Genomic DNA, 25,066 nt, shown 5'->3' on the forward strand with positions numbered 1-25,066 from the left:
CCTTCAGAGCATGAGTTCTTCTTGAGTCTGTGCCAAGATTTGATTAGAAACAGTCTTACTACATGTCTGGGTTTTTTTTTTCTTTTCTTCCCCCCCGATTTTTCTCTTCTCCTCAGTCCTGATTTCCTTTGTCTCTTTTTAAGCCCTTTCATAAGCCTGATATACTCACACAGAGACAAAAAAAGTACTGATACATTCGCACAAACATGAACAATGGCTTCACAGTTACAGTGAGAACACTGGCACTTGTGGCTAACAACACAATCCTTTTTCTGACATGCCAAGGCCTCTTTCCAATAAGAGCGACATCATAATATCAACTCAAGGAGCATTCTTCCTGTCTTATCCCCGATGCTTGGCTTGTCCCTTCTTGCCTTCAAGCAAGCAGGAAATGGCTCCATGCAAGATTTAAGATCTGAGATCAACAACATGTTAGACGGCTGCCACTGAAAAACTGGGCACCAACATTAAAGCGAATATAATCTACTCTACATAGCTACCACCTCTTGTGCAGTTAATATGAGCTGTTGGGTGAAGTAGGTTTGCACAGTGTTTTATTAGAAACCAGAATGTCTGACATTTCCAAACTGCATATATAGAAAAAGGTCAAGTATATAAAACTCCTCCAGATGGGTCGTGCAACATACACATCAAGATTTATTGAGAGAAAGTTACTTTGTGAAAGGCTGTTTTTTTTTTCCTGGCACAAGTTAAATGCACAGCATCTGATTCCATTTACTTTTGACAGTCTGAGATCCAAAGATTTCGCTGAAATATTCACAAAATCACAGTCACGTCTCTACTCATTTGGATTATCCTTTTCCTTCTTTCTTTGTTGTTTCCCTCTGGAAAAAGACAAAAGCAACCAAATAATACCGAATTTTCCATCATGCTCTCCAAACCCCTCCTCCCGTAAACCCTACAAAACAATCGCACTCTCTTCACCACTAGCACCCCACCCCATGCCGCCTGTCTTCATTCTCTCACTCTTCATTCGTTTCTCTGCTTCAGTGCAAAGCCAAACAAGCCAGCCATTAACTTGAGTTAAGCGCAGGAAGTGGGCCTTCGGGCCAGGCGGCACTGTTTACAAGGAGCTAGTCAGGTTTCAGCGGCGCTTTGAAGTGAGCAGCACACAGGAGACTGTCTGTCACTAGGCAAAGGCCTAGCACCGCTCCACTGACTCACTCGCATTCCCCCCATTCATCTGAGCAGGGAGAGGGAAGGAGGGTGTAGGCAGGGGGGGGGTGTAAGAGGGTAGATTTATGGTTTTTCCCCCCTCAGAGTATCTGTTCCTACCTTTAATCACTCTTACCTGCCTGTTATTATAACCTCTCTTTATTCAGCCCCAGATAAGGAGGCAAGTAAGACAAACAACTTGTCCAACAGTTCATAAGAGACGTCAATTGATAGGACAGCTCTGCTATAAGCTCTTGTCAGTCATGAATCTGTTAGCTATAGTGGTGAATTCAGCGATTACGTGCTGCTTTTCTCTAAATCTCTGCAGCCACGATACGGATGCACACTGCTGTATTGTATGTGCGTGCAATTCTTTAACGCCCGCTCCTCGCCTAGAGCCTCCAGCTCTGAGGCAAGAGGATCAACTTTCTCCAACACACCCATCTACTTCATGACATCACCGCAGAGAAGGTTCAATTTCAGCCATGCATGGCTTGGGGGATTCCAACTTGGCAGAGTGAATCCAGAGAAGTAACACTACAGCAAAGTTGGACAACCCTTGTTTTCCTCTCCACCAAAAAAAGGCAGGCAGGAACATTTTCACACCTATGCAACAGCACAGACTTTTTTGCTTGCCAGATGATTCCTGTTGATTTGACTGAAGCCTCCCTCACAAGAGGTGCAAAAAAAAAAAAAAAAAAAAAAAAAAAATTTCTTGTTTTGTTTGGCACTTTGAGGGGATGTTAGTGTACGCGTGTGAGGAACCTCTGCCACATATACAGGCTGGCACCAGTTTGTCAGACACAAAACACGTCCATGTGAAATGTTTCAGAATAGAGTGACAATTTGTAATGATGAGTGATTAACAAACTCGTTCCTTATATTTCCCAGATGCCTACACTCTTGTGTAAGAAACTCATTTCCATTAAGAATTCCAGTAATCCTTTACTGTTGCCTGCCAGTCTGAGGCAACAGATGTTCAGGTGTGACACAGCCTGAACCCTCTTGAGGAAAACAACATGGCTGCTTTTTTTTTTTTTTTTTTCTATCAAAGAAAATAACTTGTCATCAAGATATTATTTAATCATAAAGGTATATTGAACATAAGGGAGAGCAGACAATTAAAGAAAAACACCCTTTGGACTTACTTCAGTTTCATATCAAGCATTTGATTTATAGTTATTTGATGATATCTCGATGTGTTTTTGGTTAGAGAGTCATAGTAGGGTGGGCTAAACTGAAAAAAAGCTTTTTTTCGATCCAACAGAGTAGACATTCTTTTAATCCATAAAAAGTAATTTATGACCAGCAGTTCATAAAAAAAAAAAAGGAACATGACTAGTATAATATGTGGCATTGTTACAGTATGAAAGTAAAGCAGGTACACTGGCAGATGAGGAAAAGTATTTACTTTCTTTAAATACAAATATATAATTTCATGTTTTTACAAATACTATTTACAATTTCTTTCATGAAATGTTTACAGAGAGAATAAACTGCCGTTCTTCCACTGCTCATTCCCCGCCCGCTCTCTGTGTTCTTGGCTGTGGGATCATCATTCCCTTTGAGTTTATGGTGGCTTTAAGAAAAGAGCCAGAGAGAGAGAGAGGAGGGGGGAGCATTTCAGCACATGGCGTCCATAGTCATGCTTGTTATTTGTTCAGACAGTCAGGTTTAGTCCTTGTTTATCCAGTTTGCCCTTTTGTCAAACCCTGACCCTCAGTTCGGCATACATGTGTGGCTATAAAGCTGAGGTGAATACAAATGTGTGTAAGAACCTATAGTTACTCTCTGTGCTACTTACCTATCACAAAAGAAACAGGTAATAATAGACAAAATAGTCCCAGCAACACTTAGATGTCCCTTTATTCTACACGGTCGTCTCTCCGTGTTTGCCATTTGTTAGCCTCGTGTAGAACTTATGCCAGGAGTGTAGAGTCTTTCCAGACCAGATCCAGAAACCAGATGTGATACCAACAATCAGTGTCATCAGGTACTTGATCATGTAGACAGTGAAGTCTGGAGTCATGCGGGGCCCGCTCTGCATAGGACATGGGATGGCCAAGCCCCTGCAGTTGTGGCTGACCCAGCTGCGCTCCCAGTGGGCTCGGAAGGCCTGCTCATAGAAGAAGCAGGCGATAACAATGGTGGCTGGGACGGTGTAGAGCACGCTGAACACCCCGATCCGCACCATCAGTCGCTCCAGCTTCTCGGTCTTGGTGCCATCGTGTTTCATGATGGTGCGGATTCGGAAGAGTGACACAAAGCCGGCCAGCAGGAAAGAGGTACCGATGAAGAGGTAAATGAAGAGAGGGGCCAGCACAAAGCCTCGAAGAGGGTCCAGGTTGCTGAGACTGACAAAGCAGACGCCGCTGAGCACATCACCCTCGATCTGCCCGATGGCTAGGATGCTGATGGTCTTGACGGCTGGCACTGCCCAGGCTGCCAGGTGAAAATACTGAGAGTTGGCCTCTATAGCCTCATGGCCCCACTTCATACCTGCTGCCAGGAACCAGGTGAGAGACAGGATGACCCACCAGATGGAGCTGGCCATGCTGAAGAAATAGAGCATCATGAAGAGGATGGTGCAACTTTCCTTCTTGGTTCCTTGGACGATGGTTTTATAGCTTTCTGGGCTGAAGCTGTCATTGCACACCACTTTGTCCCCCAGGAAGTAGCCAGCTATGTAGGCTATGGAGACCATGGTGTAGCAGCCAGACAGGAAGATGATAGGCCGCTCGGGGTATCTGAAGCGCTGCATGTCAACTAAATATGTGGTCACTGTGAATAATGTAGACGCACAGCAAAGCACAGACCAGATCAGAATCCATATGCGGGAGAAGTGAATCTCTTTGTCACTGAAAAACATGTTGCCACCACTCCTTGATGGCTCACAGGGAGCTGCACAATCCTTCTCATCTAAAAACTTATAATTCAAATAAGGGGGTACTTTGAGAACAGAGGGGCAACGGAAAGGCCTGTCATGTGTGCTGACCATGGGGATGTCCTGTGTCCCTGGGACAGGCATGATGGGTGGTACAGTGGCCGGGGAGGACTCGTTTTGGCCCACACAGATTTGTCCGTCTCCCAGCACGGGGAAGTTCTCACAGCGCAGTCTGTCCGGCCACTGAAAGCCAAACTTGTTCATGAGAGCCTCGCAGCCCTGTCTGGCTCTCTCACAGATTGACCTACACGGAGGAATGGCCTTTTCCAACACAGTACACACAGGCGCATACATGGAGCACAGAAAGAATTTCAACTCCGGCGAGCACTGTACCTTCACAAGAGGGTAAAACTGGTGCACCTCCAGCCCCGCGTCCTCTTGGTTGTAATGGCCCACTAAGTTTGGCATGATTGTTTGGTTGTAGGCTATGTCCGTGCACAGAGGGATTGAAATCGGCTGACAAAAACCATGCTCCGGGACGACTATCCCGTTGTCCCCTTGGTACTGGGCTGATATCAGCAGAGGCAGCAGTGCAGCACACCAGGTCTTCCAAAAACTCATCTTCCCAAAGTTTCCCAAAGTTTCCCAAAGTTTCTCAGACAACAACTTCAGCTCGGCGAACGTACTGGAAATGATTTTTCTTTTATCAGTTTTGATAAGCGCTACTCTCTCTCTCTCTCTCTCTCTCTCTGCTTGGTCTCTTTGAACACTGCTGGCTGACTTTTTTCTTTTCGACAACTCCTTCACCATTGTAAAGGCAGCGACAATAAAAAGATCAACTTCCGGTTACAGCTTTCAAAATAACATCCTAAATATACGAGTATTCATCCTTTCAATCCACGTTCAGTTAACACAAAACATTTTAAACCAAATTAAATACTATCATACTCATATGATGTTCTCTGAATAGTTCATACTATCCAATTTGAATAAAAGGCAATGATCTCGTTAACGTTGGCAAAGTGTATGCTTTTATTTTGAAGGTAATGTCGCTCCCGTAGCCTGCTGGTCGTGTTTTCTTTGCTAATATTATCAAACTTCACTCCACAGCTGGATTGCGTGGCCCAGCCAGAGTCCTCTAAACGAGGTGGTGGAGGTGGAGGAGAAGGAGGTGGAGGTGGAGGTGGACCTCCCCACAGAGTGCACTTTCATGTCCATGTCATATTCATATCCAACATTAACATCTGATCAATTAGTCGAGCAAAAATCTATCTATCTAAAAGTATGCGTTTGTTTATGTGTGTGTATATATATGTAGTAATCTAATAAAAGGTACTTACGTATATACATTTGATTTAAATTGGACTGAATACCCTTTGATTGAATACAAATATGCTAAATACTGACGGAATGTCAATGAAGAAAAAAGAAAGATGATGATAATTCTTATAATAACAAGTCTATGTATATATGTGTACATCACAGTGACGGGACCACCTGTGGACCATCATAACATAACCGAAAATATGGGCACACACACACACACACACGCACATACACACAGATGTTACTATGCGCTCGGATTTTCTGCTCGATTCTAATTGGACGAGAAAAATCCAGTTCCCCGAGGCTCAGCCAATGCGCGCTCAGGTCGCGAGGGGCAACATCGAACTCTAGGGTCAAGCTGAGGGGCGCACGAGAGCACTTGAGGATAATGTACGCGCAGTGAAACAAACTGTTGAACTCCGAAAGTTCCCGTTATTTAACGGACCGAGGTAGGTTAGTCCCGTATTTCACTCACATGACTCGATGTGTTTTAGGCCAAAGTTTAAGCCAAAGTTGACTGGCACTAAAACATTTTTTTTTTTTAAATAAGGACGAAACTTGAGTCCAGGTTTAGCCGAGGCAGCGTCAACAGCTCGTTAGCTTAAACCACTAACGTCAACGTCTCTGACGTAGCAGTTAGCTAGCTAATGTTGTATAATGTATGTGATCCCAAAACCTCATATAAAGTCATATCAAATATTAATCATAATAAGTATCGTGTGTTTTTGGCAGGCCAGTAATGGAGTAAAGAACAAGGTCAAGTTGAGAATGGCATTCGAGGGGAATCAGAGCACATTTGCAAACTCACTCTTTCCCACATTCCAGCCTCGGGTAAGTTTTCATTTTATATGACATGGCGTTTTTTATCAGCAACTTTTTTATTCATCTATCATAGTTATCCATGTTCGTTAACAAGCCCATGATCCTTTTAACTTTTAGTTTAAATCTTGGTCCATAGCAGAAATTATTATCTCACAACCTGGGACAGATGATCATCTTCATTTTCAATAAATTTGCTGATTATTTTCTCAATTAATGTATGACCTGTGACATGACAGAAAATCACAGTCAAACCAAAGTATTTAATTTACATGAAATCAATAAATTCTTTTATTATTAAAATAGTTGCTGAGTCATTGTTTACCAATCATCTCATCAATCAGTGAACTGATCATTTCAGCTTAAATGATCTCGTTTGTGTTTTTATGTTAACATTTAGCATTATTCTGAAATCATTTGAAGTTTTGTAGTTCGTGTTGATCTGCTGGAGAAATCTTTTTTTATTATTATTATTATTTTCTAAAATACAGTAGAAAAGATTTTTTCAGGTGACCTGCTTCTCTCTCTGTTAGGCCGGTGTAAATGTAGGTGGTGGTGGTGGAAACAACGATGGTGCGGCATTGCCCTTTTCCATCCCTGGTGTCTCACTGCAGGAACAGGACACTTCATCCTACGTACCCTGGTCTTACAACACTGATGACGATCCCTATGGCCTTATCAGCTGTGCCCAGAGCAGCACTAAAAGCAGGTATTCGGTTTTAACTATGTTCAGTATAAATGTGTGATTATTCATAATGAGCACTATCCTACTGTAAGTGCACTTCAGCAGTGTTATTACAGCAGCCTTGCTGCTGTTCTGTCTCAATTAAAGAGGTTTTGGGTTTTATTCATTTAGAGGCGGTTAAATCCACTGGGTGCCTATTTGTCATGGAAAAACAAATAGAGTTGTTATTGTTGCTGTTAAATTAATGTTTTTAATGCGAAAAGAAAATCACTCTAAAGGATGTTTTCTATTGCTTGAAGGAAACCCACTGAACACATTGATTGTGACGGGGAGACTGATCTGCAGGGTCTAGTGTCAAATATTTTGGATGAAGCAGATTCACAGGAAAGCTACTACAGTGAAGGGTATGTCAAGGTTTGATGTTTTCATATGGTAGAGATAGGTATATAGTTTATGACTGAATGTAATGCATGTTTTATGTCTGTGATACCACAGAGAGGAACACGTTTTCATTTATATATGCTAACATTAAAGGAATTCTTCTTCCAGGTGTCTTCCCACGTCTAATCCTGTCTGGTCTCCAAAGACACTGAGAGATGAACTGCTACAGTATTTTCAGTCGGAGGCTAAAATGCAATATAGCCCTTTGAATTATGCGTCTCGTGAGTCTGTAAGCAAAGCGCAGGGACAGTCACTGGACAAAGAGTTTTCTCAACACTCCAATGGCCTCGCTACAAGTCAACCGTGGCTTTTTAATTTGCCCAATGGAGACAGGGACAGCTATACCCCGCGTCCTCAGAAACTACCACCAGGTCTACCAGTGTCCAACGTAGGAAACGCATGCCTGTCACAGATACAACAAAACACCATGTCGGCCGATAAAGACAGAGGGAATAGTCAGAATCATTTCCCTGACCTCAGTGATGTCTTCTTACCTCAAAGTGAAAATAACAGCTTTCATCCTTATTTCGAAGACCACTACATCCAGAACAGTGCAAAGACCACCAGTAGTGAGCAGTACATGCCACAAGACATTAACCACCTGGTGAGCAGCTTTCAGTCGTTCATGGCTGGTGAGCACGATGGCTTATGTCGTGGAGACTTTCCAAACATGCACAGGCAGACAGGCATGCGCCATGAGGAAAGCATGGCTGAACAATGGAAAATCACCGGTCCTGCAATGCAGACCCAGAAACAGCTGGTGGGAGAATTTGGGACAGCGCAGATGGAAAGAAACGGAGACGCGAGGAACCAAACGTTCAAGTGTAATGCCTTTCAAGATGTACCTGCTTTCAGCCCCCAAAACTTCCAGCAGCCAAACCAACCATTCCCGGGATCTTTCAACCTCCCAAACCAGTACCAAAACAAGACGACCTTTCACAGAGAGAACAGCTCACTCCCCATCAACATGAGCATGAACCAGTACTCAAAGAATCACATCCAGCAGGGCAAGATACAGAACAGGATCAGGCCACAGATGCAGAAGGAAAAGAAGAGGATGCATACGTCTGGCTTTCCGGGGGAGGGCTTCTCTACAAGACCCCTAACCAACTCTAACATGAGAGGGGGCGATAAGAAGCAGGTCATCTCACAGAACATGTACTTTGACCACTTGGGGAGCATGCATTCTCCGAGATTTGGTGCAGAAAACAGCAGAGTCAGTGCAGGAAACACACAGCAGCTCCTTCCTATCATGTATCCTGTTAATGACCCCAGAAGACACTCCAGCATGCCCATCAACTCCTCCAGCTTAAACTTCAGACCCCCACTACCCTACGGAGGTGGCGTTCCTGGCATGGATATGGGTGAGATGACGTCGCCCAACGAGCCTGCAGCTTTCAGCTCCTGTGTCAGTGACATGATGACCTGCAAAGGAGAGAGCACTCATCGTGGCATGGCCTCAAATGTGATGAATCAAGGAGGACCTATGATCCAGCTTTACTACTACCTGGACGAGTGCTACGAGCAGTGGAGGTGTTTGGAGAAGGACAGAAAGAAGGTACGCTTGTGTTCAGGGGTGATTTTCAAAAATGGCATCACAGAAAATCAAATAAATATATTTGTTTGATTGAATATTATTATAGTTTGCATCACTGTGATTTGTTCACTACAACATAATATTGTCAGAAGAACAAGAGAGCTATTTGTCCGGCATACAGAGGGACCAGGTATTAGCAACTTATTTACAAAGTGATTACTGTGTAACTTTGCCAGCATCTTTATGCCCTGTCAGCAAATGTAAAAAAGAAGATACAAACATTTATGTTTTAGATGAGCACTGCAAATTCTAATATATATTTTCATTTTTGTTATTATATTGTCTGCAAGAATGAACTTTAGAAGAATTTGCTGTTTTTGCTGTTGTGCGTGCGTTTGTTTGTCACGTCCTCACTTGTTTTGTTTTTTATTCTAATTATTACAGACAGAGATGATCCTCGCGAAGACATTTGTCGGGAAAAGGACTGCAACGGTGACCAACACTAAGTTGCCCAAAACGCCACCAAACGCCACAAGAGTCGACAACCTCATTGTTAACCAGATGAGAGAACAAGCAAGGGTGAGGCCTCTGAATTTATGGCTTCCATGCTGCCATCTACAGATGAACTTGGTCACAGCAGCCTTGTTATGTTCTGACATCTGGATCAGTTCTAGCCAGTGAACACTGAAGCTTTAAGGAGGATGGTTTAATTTTCATTAATTTGGACCCATAATAATATACTTAGATACAAATTCAAAGACCTAAATTAGACACAGTTCTGTGCAATTTGTGCGATACCTCGTTAATAGGCTGTGTGTGGAGTAACAAGACCCAGCTTTGTGGGTAGTTAGTTATTTTATTACTTATTTTTTAATAAAAATGTTACATTATTTACTCATTTACATAGATACGCAACATAAATATTGCTTGTGTTTTGTTCTAGTAGTTATGTACGCAGAATATCACATTAAGAAATCCATTTTTGATGGATTGTGTTGGTGTGTTGCAGGTGGCAAGCCTTCTGGAAAGAATGGAGAGTCTGCACAACATAACCCTCCACGTCAACATCCAGACAGCGCTGAACAGGCATCATAAGGCTCTTTGCATCGCCCAGGCGAGACGCAGGGAGGAGATCACCAACATGTCCAAACACCAGCGGCAGAGAGCTAATTTCTCAGAGGACAGAGGTGACTCGTGCGGCAGCGACGGGCTTTTACATTCCTCTCTCTCTCAAATGCTGCCGCTCCTAACTCGCTTCTTGTTTCGTAGACACCCTGTTGCTGGTCATTGCACTGAAGGACCTAGCTGCTACCACGAGGAAACTCCGCAACGCCCTGTGGTGCGCTCTCCAGACGACACTACCAACACCTGTCAAGCAGGACCACCACGTTACCGAGGCGGCCACAGTCACAGAGAGGCCCCCCTCTCCAATGGAGGGATACTCTTTTAGGTTTTAATTTAGGAGGCAACAAGCATGAGTTAAAGGTGTTGATTACATTAAAACCAGTCCATACCCTGATTATAAATTCTACATAAGCTACAGGGTGCCGTAAAAAAACAAACAATTGTTACTTGTGACATTTTACCTGCAACACTGATCACCGCAGAAAATGAGACGAGCAGTTTGAAGCTTAATGATGGATGCACCCTTTAGCACCCGGGAGCTCCAGGTGGCTTTTGTTGTTACGTTGTGTAGGAGTTACATGAAATGTAATTTTTTTTTGTCCTGCTCCATCTTAACTTCACTTCATTCAATTAGTGTCAGTTCCAAATTAACGTGAATCTCGCTCCATCACTGTTATATTTAAAGACACTATTTATGAGGAAGATTTCAGTGAATTCTTCATTGTTTTACTTATTTATTGGAATGTAATGGAACCCCCAGTTCTAGCTATTCCCAGGCAATAATTGAATCATAAGGGCAGCAGTTTGAAAAAATGAACATGCTGAATATTAAAATGTTTTCTAAAAATGTTCAAATTAATTTCTGCAGCTACAGTTTTTCTTATGTTACCTTAACATGCTATAATCAGAAAAAAAATCTGCAAGTTTGAACCGACAGTCAAACTTCTAAAGAAGTTCATTGTCTTAAATTGAAATGTATTAATCACATTAAAAACACACGACATTAAGAAATATGATTTCTACCAGCGAAATGTAACATAGCCAAGTTAAAAAGTGAGATCAGACTTGGTCTATATCAGTAGTTTAATATGCATGTGATAACTTATAAATTGTTTTTCAAAGTGTTCACGTTAATTTCTGAAACTTCTGTTAACACTAACAAAATATATGATTAATTGTATTAATCTATTATTATCAGAGAGCGTTATCAAATCTTAACAGTGAGACAGTTTGTCTAAGGACCAAAGCTTGTATCCAGCAAGTCCGTAGTACTTCTCTTACTATGATTTGTGAGTAGGAGCAGTTGTCATTTTAAAGTTCATGTTGTCTTTTATTTTATTTTTTCTGTTACTTGTTCTATAAACAGATTTCAAAATAAAGCAATCCAAATGGCTTGAAGGTTTGTTTTTTTTTATTAATTTAAAAAGATGTTGAACCTCATTATAAACATTCAAATGGTGGTACATGATATATTCGAGGTATACTTTAGAGACCGCTCCTTTGTTCTGATTCTCAGACATAATGCATTGACGGTAAAACCTAAAACTATGAATGAAAGCAAAAACAGTCTGACGTGAACGTTTGCCTTTACTTAGACGTTGTGTAGTGACAAAAGGCATTTGCAGGATGACGGCACAGAGGAGAAACAGCAGAAACTGTGTGGACTGAGTCGCTTTACAATCGGATATCATCATTTCAGGGGCAACTGTGTCAAAGCATTACATGTTTCAAACAACACATTAGCAGAGATCAGTGACATAAAACCGACTCAGTCACAAATGTAATCATTTAAAGATTCCCTATAACGAGTTGAAGCAAGTGATTAACAAGGAGGGTCTGATGACGACATGTTAGCATACTGAAGGTGCCAGTGGGGTTTAGTTAAAAAGAGGCGATGACCGTGTTTTTCATTCTTGTCTTGTAGCAAAATCTTCCCACGTATAAAGTGTCCCCGTCTCTCGGTTTTATCTTTTGCGTTCGCCTTTTTGTGTACGCTTCTTCTCCTTCTCTTTTCTGTCTTGTTTGGCTAGTTTGTCCTTCTCTCGCTGCATCTTGTCCGTTTCCTTCTTCTTGTGAGCGTCTTCGCGAGCCTGGTCCCGCTTTTGCTTTTGTCTGCTCATCACCTCTTCCACGTTGGTGTTCTTAAACAGGGCTGACACTCTCAGTAAAGGACAGCTGGGTGAAAGCAAGCGTACTCTGCTAATGTATCACTCCTGCATATTACCATTACGTGTAGGTGTAAGTACTAGGAGCAGTGTATCGTGCAGTCACGGTTATGTAACTATTGCATTAGCCATTCATATTGCAATAATTAACACTGGATTTGGTGTGATTTTAAATAGTGGTCATAAATGGCTTTTAAAAAGGATACATTTATCATTCCCAACACAGTTACTTCCACTTGTTGGCTCCTCTTCCTCAGCTTCAGTGCTACTGTCAAGGAATCGAAGATTATCATGACTAAAAGGGAACAATGACTGGATGAGACAACATGAAACGTTTGCTTTCTTCTCATGAAAATATTCATGTGTGATCTGTCAGAAACATCGGTAAGTGAAGTGAATGGTGGACCGCTCTGTTTGCAAATGAAAGGATATTCCTCTTCGTCCGTTATGTTAGCGTACTGAGCGAGCAGGGCTTCTTTCCTTTTCTTCGACTCTTCCGACACCTCCTTGTGTTTCACCACAATCTGAGCTTGTTTTTCTATCATGCTGGCGATGGCCTGGACCTCAGCTACAGAAAAGGAATGAATAAAACATAATAACATTTAGTAGTTCATTTATTTGCAATAAAAGCACCTGCTTGCCTTACACACACAGCATACAGATATTTTTTGGTTTATGTATGTAGTAATAAACAAACTTTGGCATAAACACTTCCCTCAAAGCACTAAAACTTTCTGCAGTCTCTGGGACTTCTTTTGTTTATTTGTTGAATTATTCTTTTCTTTTTTTAGGAACGTTAATCTCTCCGGAGATAAACGCGTCTTGCACTCTGCTCTAAACTCAAAACAAAAGATTTAAAACTCAAGAGCGTGAATCCCTCTGTATGTTTAACTGGTATCGAAGACAGACTCGGCAGCAGGCTGTCTTCGCTGTTTAGTCAAGATTTAAATGAGCTGGTGAGACCGCTGCCTTTTTGAAACACTTGTATGAATTCTTACATTTGTGGAAGTTTGGATTTTTAAGTTTCTTATGTCGCTCTCATTTTTCATTGAGTGCGTTGCACCTGGATGTTTTTGCAAGATTCGCCCAGATGCTGCCGACCTTCATAACCGATTCCCTGACGAACAGCTGAACTCTCTCTTTCTGCGCGTGAATGAATCAAAGCCACATAAATACCATCATCGGCGTTTCTCTTGGCTGCCGAACGGTTGCGCCACTCTGTCCAATGCTTGATGATCTGTTTGCAGACATCTTCCACGGAGTCCTCGTCCTGCACACACACACAAAAGGACAAGCAACAGCTCGTTTTAGACACGCAGCAGGCGATGGATAATTAAGACACAGATGAACTCTCTACGGGGGGAACAACAGCACCCGGTGGATTCATTCACAGCCAGTACATGCCGCATACAGTGATCCAATATCTGTCAACCTAGAGGCTGAGTGCAAAGACAGACTTTGAGTTACACAAAAAAAAGTTTTACAAGGAGAAGGATATCATACTTATATGATGGGAGTTGTGTGAGCATTAACTGTTCAATATCAGGACTCATCCTCTTCATAGCCAGCAATGTCCAAACACCTTAAAGCAGGGGTCTTCAACCAGGGGTCCATGACCCCTAGGGGGGTCCGCAGAGATACTGCACGGCGGGGTCCGGCAATTTTTGTCATAATAACTGACAAATTTCACCAAAATAATGGTGAATGTGAAGCTGCAGATAACTGAGAGACTACAAACAGCAGACACACAGCTCCTGGCATTTAATAACTTAATAATTAATATATATTAATTTAATAATTTTAATTTTATCGTATTTACTATTGCTTTTTTGATATTTTATTATGTATATTTTGCTTTATAGTATATTTTTATTCTTTGTTGTCACTTGTCACTTTGTGTAATGCTGCACTATAATTTCCCAGCTTGGGATAAATAAAGTATATCTATTTATCTATCTATCTATCTATCTATCTATCTATCTATCTATCTATCTATCTATCTATCTATCTATCTATCTATCTAACCAACAATAATTACGCATGAGACACATATAGGCTAATAAACCCAGCATATAAATAGGTTAATAAGGTGAAATCAAAGTTGAATAAAGTAAATACAAAAGTTATTACAGAGCAGGCTTAAAATATGACACGTTTGAAACCATGTTAGGCGTGTTGCACATTTGTGAATGGGCTTCGTGTGTGTGTGTGTGTGTGTGTGTGTGTGTGTGTGTGTGTGTGTGTGGACCTCAGCTGGAGACACGCTGCTGCGTTTAACGTGGATAATGTCGACCATGAACGACAACAACAAGACTGACAGCGACACATGACACACACACACACACACACACACACACACAGTGTGTCTGACACGCCGCTGTGGATATTCACCAGAAAAGCCGACAGAATCCCTTGAAGCGCGTCCTCTTTCTCCTCGTCGCTCTCCTCTTCTTGCAGCACTCCTAAGATGTAGGCCCCGTACACCTCCCGGTCCAGCTCCAGAGAGTCCAGACGCTCCTGCAGCCACACTTCAAACTCCCCGGCGTCTGTCAGGGGCGCAGCCATCTTGGCTCTTTCTGGGGTCTTTCGTTATGGCGCACGGCTGTCCTTTGTCGTTGCCTGTTCAAAAAGATGGAGTGGAAAAAAAGCACGTGTTTGACGTTTCAAGAAAAAGGGCGTCCAAGTCCAGGTAACTGATTAATGTTGCCATTTGATAATAAGTCGTTTAATAATTTAATCGTGTATAAATTGACAATATTAAATCATGATTTGTGGGCCTAGTTGTCAAGTGGCAACCAGGTGTCAACACAAAAAAGGTAAAAAAAAATAAAATAAATAAAGAAGCGTCACCTGGATCCCTTCTGGAAATCATGGTTTGTGGCCCAGTTTAGCATGCTATGTCAGTTTTTTTTCATTGTTTATACTTTGAAAACATGAATTTCTACAATAATTACATCAGATTATACATTTAAGTTTATCCTATTCATGCAACAAACGTTATTTGTCTTGTAAAAGCACTCAAAACAATGTCCCTTTTCAAAAAAAATCTGTATCACTTCGCTTAATATTTGATATAATATTTAATTTCCTCTCTTGTAATCTTCACCCTAAAATGTATAGCCCATACTTGCTGTCGAATAACATTCAAAATAAAAGCTGTTATTGATTAATCAGGAAATGCCGCAATAAAACAAATTGATGTAAATTTAAATCTACTAGTAATGTAATGTTAACTATCCAATCATCTCCCTTGCATCTAGAATTTTCCTTGAAAATAGACAAAAATCTCATGCCGCATCCATCCATCCACCTACATGTCACTTACTGTGATCAAAGTCAACTTTATTGTCAATGCTGCTATGTGTACAGGACATACAGAGCATCGAACTTACGTTTCTCTCTTATCCCAAACAGCATGGACACGAGTATAGTAAAAGATGTAAAAAATATATTATATATATATAAGAATAGGAATAATTACAATCTAAAATATAAGTATGGTAGTATGGCGTATGGACAGGATTTACTTATTTACAGTTAATGTACAATCAACAATGAAATATGTGAACATTAGACTGTACACAGTGCAAATTTGGTGTGCAAATATATTTTTTGAGTCTGTAAAGTAAAGTGGCAGGTGCCATTGGTTTGGCAACGGGGGGGCCAGCAGTGTCCAGAGTTTGTGGGGGCAGCAGGTGGAGAAGGAAGAGGGGGCAGTGCTGGGAGGGAGTTCAGCATCCTGATGGCCGTCATAGGCAGCTTGTGTATTTTATTTCTCCCTCTGTGTCTTCCCCATCCTATGTGACCACTTCTCAGACTTACCAAATCACCACATACAGTACGCCCACATCTGATTGCCCCTCTCTGATGTCTGTTCCACGTTGATGTGTACTCCCCTCCTCCCGTAGAGTAAATTTTGAAAACTAAAGTTCAAGAGTTGCACCCTACAAGCTAAATTACAGCTTGCAGTCTGTGAACACAGGTCTTGTCAACCGTCCATTTGAATATAAATGGCTGTGATAACTTGCTGCTAGCCTGGCTTGTTGAATTAATTTCAGCAGCCAAAATTTCAATCAGTGCTAAACGCTCATCGTTGGCAGTCACATACACTAAGTGCTCTGGGATACTGCCACAACTCCCAAAGTTCTTGATTGAAAATTAATGTTCGATTGTCCCACAGTTTACAGAAGTACTCGTGCACTCACTGATACGCCTGCCAGGATTGGTCTAATTGAAATGCTGATTTCAAAATAATCAGCCATTCTTTTTAAATTCAGTGGGCAGCTGGCAGTCAAACGGTCTTTGGCAGAACATAATCATTATGACAGCACACCAAAATATGGAAAAAACTATTTGTTTGTAAGTGAGAGGAAGACTTCTTTGACGATTAATTTGTGTGATTGTTGCAATGCATTATTGGCACTGAGGTTGAGTAAGACATAAGTCGGTAAGTCGGTACGTATTTTTAGCAAAGATATATCGTCAATTTTTGCAGTACTGGGCAAATGGAGGCCATACAGATGTGTTGCTATCAAAAAAATAGCATAACAAGTGTGATGTTCTGCTTTTGTCCTCTGGGTGGAAGTAGAGGACACAGATTTGTTCCCTCCTCTCGTGGCAGAGACAGAGGATACAGCTGAGTCTTGGATTTAGTTGCATGACAGTTTGGAGCTTATTTAGTGCGTGATTCATTGCAAATTGCTCCATGCATGTGCATCAGACTCTGTTTGTTAAAGTATAGTTGTAAGCAGTGCTGTGGAGCAAGAAAATGCCCTGCCAGCTGTTTGTTCGTCCTCTTTCATTTGACACCGGGACAGCAGACAACACCTCCCAGCTGTTGGAATATATTAAACAATGTTTCCATGTGAATGGGTTGATCCTGCTTCCAGAAAGCATTTTGAGCAAAAGGGGGTTATTAGTTACCCCCCCCTGCTCCTCCTTGTCCTCCGCCCACCACGCACACCCTACACTTTCTATACCCCTAACATGCACATAGCCACACACCAACCCACACACACACACACACACACACACCCCTTCCCACTTCTCCTACATAATGGCTTCACACGTTGCTGGCCTTGCAGTAATGAAGTGTGAAGCTTCTGTGACGCCACAGGGAAGCTACCGTGTGGAACTGTACTCTCTATTTTCGTGCACCACCTTCAACTTCTTACAGCGCAGACACATTTGCTCACATGTTAAGCTCTCTTTGTACTTTTGACTGGTAAAACTGTCATAAAACACCCTTAAACAATTGTGAAACCAGACCTATAAGTTGGTGCACAATGCTCAGTACTTAGAACATCTGCCCAGCTGTTTACTATGCATCAATTCTATCATATAAGTATATATAATGATAATAATAATACAGTATTTGTCAGCATGCTTTATGATGTAAGTGCTGATGAGTCACTCAGTAAAAATGAAGGTGCAGGTAAGTGCTGTTAAGAAGTATCAGCACAGGAAACAAAAAAAAGAGAGTATTAAACTCTTAGAAAAATATTTTACTTGTTTCAAACCTAAAACTGGAAGTAGATTTTGAATGTCACAGTTTTATTAATGTGCGTCGGCCACTACTTTCCTTGTATTAGTGTAGCCACATTATTTATATATACTAACTGCCAAAATAGTTCCCTGTTAACAGAGTGGAGTGCAAGTTAAAGGGAAAGTGCTGTTGCCACACGCAGGCGTAGTCATATTTCAGTCTGAGGGGTCCAGGGTCGATGCATAATGCCATTGCCTCTCTTAGCACCGCATAGCTTTAGGACGCCTGTCCTATTTATATTGAGGGGCTGTGGATTGATGCGAAATGACGAGGGCCGCGAGGCCGCTGAGTGGGTGGGCATCCACATGCTCCACTCCACAGGCAACCGTTTCTCTCTATACACGCGCACACACATACACACACACGCACACACGGAAATACACACTTGTCTTCATGTCCCAATGCCACCAGCTCTAGAAAAGCCCTACAGTCTCAATGTGCAATGTCCTCTCTCTGTCAACATATCCTCTATTCCAACGTTAATGTGACAGAATATCACCAGAGCCCAGAACAACCAGGCAGCGCAGAGGAATGAAACACAGCATGTGTAACAGGCATGTTTCCTCATCTTCTCTAGCAGACTGCTTCCTCATCACATGGGAGCTCCACTTGTAGCAATGCTGAAAGTTTAAAATGCTGGTAATATGAATAATATGCTGCACACTGCCTTGAGGCTGCATAAATAAAATGGACTTGACTTGAATGAGCCTGTTAAATCAGCTGGTGCTGTTTTTTTTTTTTTTTTTTTAAGAGACCTGTATTTCCATTTATAACGTTTCAGTTAATTCTGTTCAATTGTAAGCGATAATTAGAAATTAAATCAAATAATGGCAGTGTTAAAACAGCGTGATCAGTGGAATAGTGCAGGGTATACACATGCATACAGTATGCTTCATTATTTTTTAAGTTGGCATTGGAATACACTCACTAAATCCCCCCTGATGCCCATCATTCAATGGTGTCCTGTGTTTTTTCTCCTAGGATGATGAAGGCATGACATAGTTGTCCATTTTTAAAATAATTCACTCAAAATGCATAATTATGTAGCTGTCTTACCCATCTGTGGATGAGCACTTATTGCTCCATTTTGTGGTTAATATTTATTTCGTAATGCTCCTCACGCCCTGAATTCAAGCAGCAGAGTAAGTCACATTAAGTCACATTGTTCAAATACTACTGGCCCATTTTTAGGAGAGATGAATAGGCAAGAGTAGTTTTATGTGTCACTGTTTAGATCACAGGGCGTTTATTCTTTGCTGAACGTGCCACTTAAAAAAAAATGGGGCAAAAATAGTCTTTTTCAGGCACTACTACGCCACTGAATGTGATAAAGTCTAAATAAGTTTCGTAATTTCAGCACTGGATGACGTCAGTGATAGAAAAAGAAGACACGAGGGCTTAGTGGATAAGTCCCTGGTGTTGCTTAAAATGTAAACAGTAATTAAAGCAACAACATAAAATAATAATTCACATCATTTTAAGTTATGTTGTATCTGTGATTGTTAATTGTTGTGGCGTTGTACTTCTGTTCTTCTACAGTATATTCATTCCCTTTGCTCACCTTCTTTCTCACACACACGCAACACACACTTAGAGACACAAACTCTTATCAGTCTGTGGTTAGCAGAGAAAGAGTAATAAGTAAGAGACATGTTACTGTTACAGCGTCAGTGATTTTAGCAACAGAAGTAACATTTGGCTGCTTCTGTGCATCTGTCAGTGTCAGATTGTCATAATTAAACATTGCTGAATGCTTATTGATTCTGCAGGACCACATAAAGGATATCAAATCTTGGTAGCCAATATTGCCTCACTGCATTTACAGTGTGAAAGGTGACATACTAGAAATGTTACTTCAGCTTAAAGACGATTAATCTCTGTAGTATCATAACTAAGTATGTAAAGCAATAGTTCAATATGTTGGGTCTGTACATTAAGTATAAGGCTACAGCTAGCACCGGGTTAGCTTAGCACATAGACTGGAAACAGGGTGTAACAGCTAGCGTAGCACCTTGTTGAGCCGCATTTTGTAATAACGGTGCATTTTGTAATAAACGTCCAAAATGTAATAACTTTTTCATTTCATTTTGTAATAAAGCCGCATTTTGTAATAAACTGCCCCAACGCATTTTGTAATAAATTTTGCCGCATTATGTAATAAGTTATTACATTTTGACAAGATTATTACCAAATGCAAAAAATCTGCAATTTACATAATATTCTCTGTTAATGCAACCTTTGAATAGTGTACTGATAGTAATTGCTAAGTACTGCTACTAGGCTAATACAGTGATACTAATAATAGGCCTAGCTTTTACAAATACTTTAAAGTAAAATAAAATACAATTAACAAACAAATAAACTATGCTTTAGAATTGTTATTACATAATGCAACATGTTATTACATTTCCTAGAAAATAAAAAAGTTGCAAGTGCATTTTGTAATAATCTTGTCAAAATGTAATAACTTATTACATAATGCGGCAAAATTTATTACAAAATGCGTTGGGGCAGTTTATTACAAAATGCGGCTTTATTACACAATGAAATGAAAAAGTTATTACATTTTGGACGTTTATTACAAAATGCACCGCTATTACAAAATGCGGCTCAACACACCTCTAAAGCTCACTAATTAACATGTTATATTATTTATTTAATCTGTACACAAATGGAAGTATAAAAAAAAACATTTAAAATTTTTATGTTACAGAGCTACGCTAGCTTTTTCCTCCAGTTTGCAGGTTTTGTGCTAAGCTAAGCTAACCAGCTGCTGGCTGTTGCTCTGTATTTGTGAATAAGTGTTTTCTTCAAAAAGTTGAACTCTCTCTTTAAAAGTTGTTAGTGTCCTCTTACAAGGAGCGACAGCTGTGGTCAGGGATGGTTTCAAGACATTTCCATTAAAAAGTTTAAGCCCAAGTGAAGAAATGAGTCAGCGGTGTAAAAGCCAAATCGTTGGTTCTTGTCAATTTTTGTCTTGAAGTTCCCACATTTGTGGCTCAAATTTGACTCGAGTCGACTCATATGATGCATAAAGAGGAGCCCAGTCATAAAGTCATAAATTAAAGATTTGTTTGGCTTGTTTATGGATTTAATCTTCAGGGGCTATATAGCAGTGATGCACACTGGTTCATCAAGTTGGCGAAGCTCAGTGACTGTGTGTCTCTTTGGAGGAAAAGAAAAGATCGAGTTGAGCTGAGAGCCGAGGGAATAATCTGGTTAAATATAATGAGGGCTCTTATTAGTAGTTATGCGTTTATCAGGTTGAGTGTGCTGGTGGTGGTGGACTTCCCACATCTCCCTCTCAGGAGCTATGGTGCTTTCACTCTGCTCATCTAGCTTTTTAGTCTGAATTGTAGGCAATTAAAACCTTGCCTTGTAAGGGTGGGAAAAAAAAGGTAATGAATATGGAACACCAACTCGGAGAAGTCTGCAGAGACCGCACGACGACTTCTGAGGGTTCCCTTCTTCAAATCATTGGAAAGCACAAAGACCATTTGACAGCTTTTTTTTTTTTTTTTTTTTTTTTTTTTTTCGCTTGCTGTGCATGTGACTCCCCAAATGTTGGCCCAGAGGTTTTAAAAATGCAAAGCCCATTCTTTCCAGGTTGTTGAACTTCCGTGACCTCTGGCAGCATGGAGAAACTTTTTTTGTCGTGGGTTTGGCGCCCTGCCTGACTGACCGCGCCAGCTCTCGCTGCTTCTGAGCAGAACAGAGGAGTGATGGGAAAGGGAGCTGAGTGGATGTGTCTAGACAGCCAAGTGGAGGAGGGCAAATATTTAGCCATGCCACTTGGGGAGGGGATCCAGGCCTCCTCCCCCCACTAAGGCATGCCTCTTAGCCACAGAATCAGGCCATGTCTCCATCCTTCTCCCTATACGGCTTCACACTCTGTATTCAGGGGCACGGATCTCATTTCTTGGATAATATTTCAAGCTGGCCACAGATGGGGAATTAAATTGAAGACCTGGCTTGGTATGGGGCATAAAGGATGGATTTTGGGGGCTTCTCTCAGATGATACAAAAAGGAAATAGATACTGTAGGTTTAGCTGTACTTAGGCTGCGTTTACGGGTCTCTGTAAATGAATGCGTGATGTGCTGACTTGGTGTGCTTGAAAGCAGAACAACCCCCTCAGTCGTCACTTATTATCCACTGTGACACATCGGTCACCTCATTTTAAAATGATTTGTTATTTCGCTGTTGAAAGCTGAATGCAATTTTCTCCTCTCCCTCACAAAACAGTGTCAGGATGATGCCATGGGTGTTTACATGCAAGCTCCCATATTTTGCTATGTTTCCCCAAATGCACCGCCGATCTAAGCAATTCCTCATGTATTTTCTCCTCGCCTATGCCACATTTGAATAAGTCTGTAATCAGATGAATTGCTGTCAGATGACTGCCTAACAAGGCTACTCAAATAAGGGTAAATATTGACTCAGGCGAATGAGCACATGACAGTTTAGGGCGACACCACGTTTGTCACGCTGACAACATCGCACGTCCTCCCATCACTGTTCTGGCAGGGTGGTGTCACAGAGAGGAAAGTAAAAGTTGGAGAGAGAGGGAGAGCAGTCCGGCGAGGCTTATCCTCAGCCGTTCGTGCTGAATGTTGGTTGGCTCCTCAGACTGGCACTGGTGTCGCGTCTGCTGATGGGCTGAGTCAACCCTGCTCTACTGGTAGCCGTCACTCACTCACATATCAGGCAGCGTGGTGCAGTCTCACGCCACCTGTGTTCTCACAGTGTCCTTGATGATGATGATGATTTGTCTCCAATTCTTTATCTGGTCTCTCTGCTTCCAGCCAATAAGGAGGCTTCTTTATGCATTGTTTGGTTGGGGATAGAACAGAACACGCACTCCAGCCGTCAAGCAGCATTTTAATGAGTAGGTGATTCATTGATAATTTGATCAGCAGAAAATGTACCTGTGACATTTTGACAATAGATTAATCATTAAAGCCATTTATCAAGGGAAAGTGCCATAACCAGTGTTTCCTGGATGTGAGGACTTGCTTTGCTTACTGTCATATTATTGTAAATTAAACGTCTTTGGGTTTTTGGACAGTTTTCAGTGTTGATAAATTCGAATGCGCACTGATTAATCAAATAGATCAACCAATAATCACTCTCTGCATAAATCACAAATCATGACAAAGCTTGCAAATATAGCCAGTCACCTAGTGGTGTAAGGTAGATATAACGTGCCCCCTTGAACACTGTCATAACGGACTATAGCGATCATATGAAATAGAACAACATCAATTTAAGAAAGAGAGAAAAACACGAAATGATTCCCTTAATTGAATAGTTAATTTACAGTTTATGTAAAATTATGCATCATTATCATTTTATTATAAATTGCTGCTGAAAACCATAACAGAGAGGAATTTGACTTTTCAAGGGCGTATATAGCAAATGGCACCGTTTGTAATAAACATGAGTTCTTGTACACAGACATATTTCCAAGGGGACAATCTGAATCTCTCGCGAGGACCCATTCGCCACACAGCACATTATTGCTCCCTCCATGAACACCCGTTTGCAGCCACACTTTCTAAAGCACTCTTACAAGCTTACATCAAATAAAATCAAGCCCAGCTACAACAAGTTCTTTGCAAACATGTTAATGGAGTAGAAATTATTCATCACCACCACCAATGTCATCACGTTGTTTTCGGAGATGCTGCCGCTCGGGCTGCAATAATCACAACAAACCTCCTGCTGGGACTGGGTAATGACATTTGTCTTCCTCTCTCTTCCTCCTCTGCACAATTTTTCACATTTGCTGAAGTATCAGTATGTCACGCAGGCCTAATCACATCACAACACTAACATACATATGTGTTGATCGGACCCTTCTGACTTAATAAAAGTATTTGTGTCACTTTAATGTAAAGCCCTGTAAGGCTCACCCTTCTGTCCAACTGTTGTGCTGTTACACTTTGTGTCATCAGAGTCTACAACAGCACATTACAGCTTATTAGTACCAATACCAGCAGTGACAACATTTATCAAGGAAAACATCTCCTACTCTCCCTAATTGTCCCCCTCAGGGTCCACTGTTATGTGGACCTGTATCGACGGCCAGGCAGTCATTAGGACATCACACTTGAGTTGACGAGCTGAGAATTCAGGGGACATGTCCACCCTGATTGGTTAATTTGATGTGAGTGGAATGACACTGCGACTGGAGCCGATGTGGTATTTATAGTCTGGTTGAGGATATCCAACCACCCACCGTAAGTTTGTGTGCTTTCTGTTCGTAAACTCCTGATAGATCACTGCCCAAGGGGGGAGGGCATTGGCGCAAGCGAGGCGGGCGGGGATATGAATAGCTGGCAGGGAACGGGGTGCCGGAGGTGGAAAGGGCAGTGAAGTTTATGTGTCAAAGAACAAGAGCGGGTAGCTGATATTCAAGTATATCTGTCAGTCTCTCCTGGCCTTTGAGAGTGAGTGACAAAGGGCGCAGGTCAGCCCGGCCTGTCTGAGCTTTTTTGTGTCTCCTCGACAATGGGATCTTGTCTGATACAGATATGCTGCCTGTCTGTCACTTTTACTTTTACTCACTGATATTTTGTCACTTTTGTCTGTGCGGCCAGTCCTGTGCGAGGCCGCCTCATCCGACCTTCACCTTGGTGTGTTTCTGTCGTCTGATTGTGATCTCCAGTCAGGTAGAATTGTCCCAGCCGCTGCCCCTCGTTCATGGCGATACCTCCCACCCGCCGACTTCCACTTTCACGCTGCCAACATCCTCGGGGAGTGACAGATAGAAATCTGAATCTAAGCTGGGTTCTCAGCAGCGCAGCATCTGCTCCCAGATGCTGTGATTTCATAAAAGAAAATGCTTTGCGTTTAGACTCTGAGACATGTCCCAGCCCACATCGCCCATTTTCAGGTTCCCACTATCTACTACTGGACTGCACAGTGTCCACAGTCTTGTCTCTTTTAGACCCGCACCACCAGGAGCCTACATCCTATCGTTTCCCGCATTGATGGTCATGCACCTAAATCATTCTTTCCCCCCAATTTATCCAGTGTTTAAGCCTAACTTTTCTTTCTTGCCAATTAAACGGCTTTGATGTCTATCTGTGGAATGTGTGAGGCTAGAAAAGCATCTCTCTTCTGCTGCCTCTTGGCTACCAAAGGCCAGACTTGTGCTGGCAGAAGATAATCAGCAGTTCTCACACAAACAAGATAAGAAAAAAAAAAAAGGAAAAGAAAAGTGAGAGGATTTACTCCCATCCTGCCTGTCAGGCAACCCACTGGAGACTGGGGAATTATTTTGGCAGCAACACTAATGTGGTGACGGTTGTTGTTTCCTAAACTGATTTTCTTAATCCTCCACTTGTTCCACGCTTTGT

The 25,066-nt window shown here is 41.7% G+C and overlaps 3 protein-coding genes and 1 long non-coding RNA gene across 7 annotated transcripts in view; 2 read left to right on the top strand and 2 right to left on the bottom strand.

Annotated features, from left to right (window-relative positions):
• Window positions 1-2,425: 2,425 nt before the first annotated feature.
• On the bottom strand, window positions 2,426-4,842 carry LOC104925888 (frizzled-2). Its single transcript, XM_010739628.3, has one exon. The coding sequence runs from the start codon at window positions 4,679-4,681 to the stop codon at window positions 3,047-3,049; it is 1,635 nt and encodes a 544-aa protein (XP_010737930.1). The 5' UTR covers window positions 4,682-4,842; the 3' UTR covers window positions 2,426-3,046.
• Window positions 4,843-5,706: 864 nt separating this feature from the next.
• moto (minamoto) lies at window positions 5,707-11,387 on the top strand. Of its 2 annotated transcripts, none has more exons than XM_010739618.3 (8): window positions 5,707-5,835; window positions 6,119-6,217; window positions 6,739-6,914; window positions 7,190-7,294; window positions 7,440-8,889; window positions 9,313-9,447; window positions 9,878-10,055; window positions 10,138-11,387. In XM_010739618.3, exons 2-8 carry the CDS (start codon window positions 6,155-6,157, stop codon window positions 10,323-10,325), a joined length of 2,295 nt encoding a protein of 764 aa, XP_010737920.3. In that variant the 5' UTR covers window positions 5,707-5,835; window positions 6,119-6,154; the 3' UTR covers window positions 10,326-11,387. The 2 variants fall into 2 exon arrangements, with proteins under 2 accessions (XP_010737920.3, XP_027141163.1); XM_027285362.1 differs by having other exon boundaries at window positions 5,735-5,839.
• On the bottom strand, window positions 11,383-14,793 carry ccdc43 (coiled-coil domain containing 43). The gene is made up of 5 exons (XM_019258727.2): window positions 14,550-14,793; window positions 13,335-13,428; window positions 12,591-12,726; window positions 12,365-12,420; window positions 11,383-12,145 (listed from the first exon to the last, which is right to left on the bottom strand). The coding sequence occupies exons 1-5, from the start codon at window positions 14,721-14,723 to the stop codon at window positions 11,958-11,960; spliced, it is 648 nt and encodes a 215-aa protein (XP_019114272.1). The 5' UTR covers window positions 14,724-14,793; the 3' UTR covers window positions 11,383-11,957.
• LOC109138490 (uncharacterized) overlaps window positions 14,747-25,066 on the top strand; it is a 107,524-nt gene continuing 97,204 nt past the window's right edge. For 2 of the 3 annotated variants that reach the window (XR_003463331.1, XR_003463333.1), the window contains exon 1: window positions 14,747-14,847. This is a non-coding gene — a long non-coding RNA (uncharacterized LOC109138490). The remainder of the gene's footprint in view (window positions 14,848-25,066) is intronic. The other variant, XR_003463332.1, reaches the window with a different exon arrangement.

This window comes from Larimichthys crocea, chromosome XII (genome assembly GCF_000972845.2).
Source record: "Larimichthys crocea isolate SSNF chromosome XII, L_crocea_2.0, whole genome shotgun sequence".
NCBI lineage: Eukaryota > Metazoa > Chordata > Actinopteri > Sciaenidae > Larimichthys > Larimichthys crocea.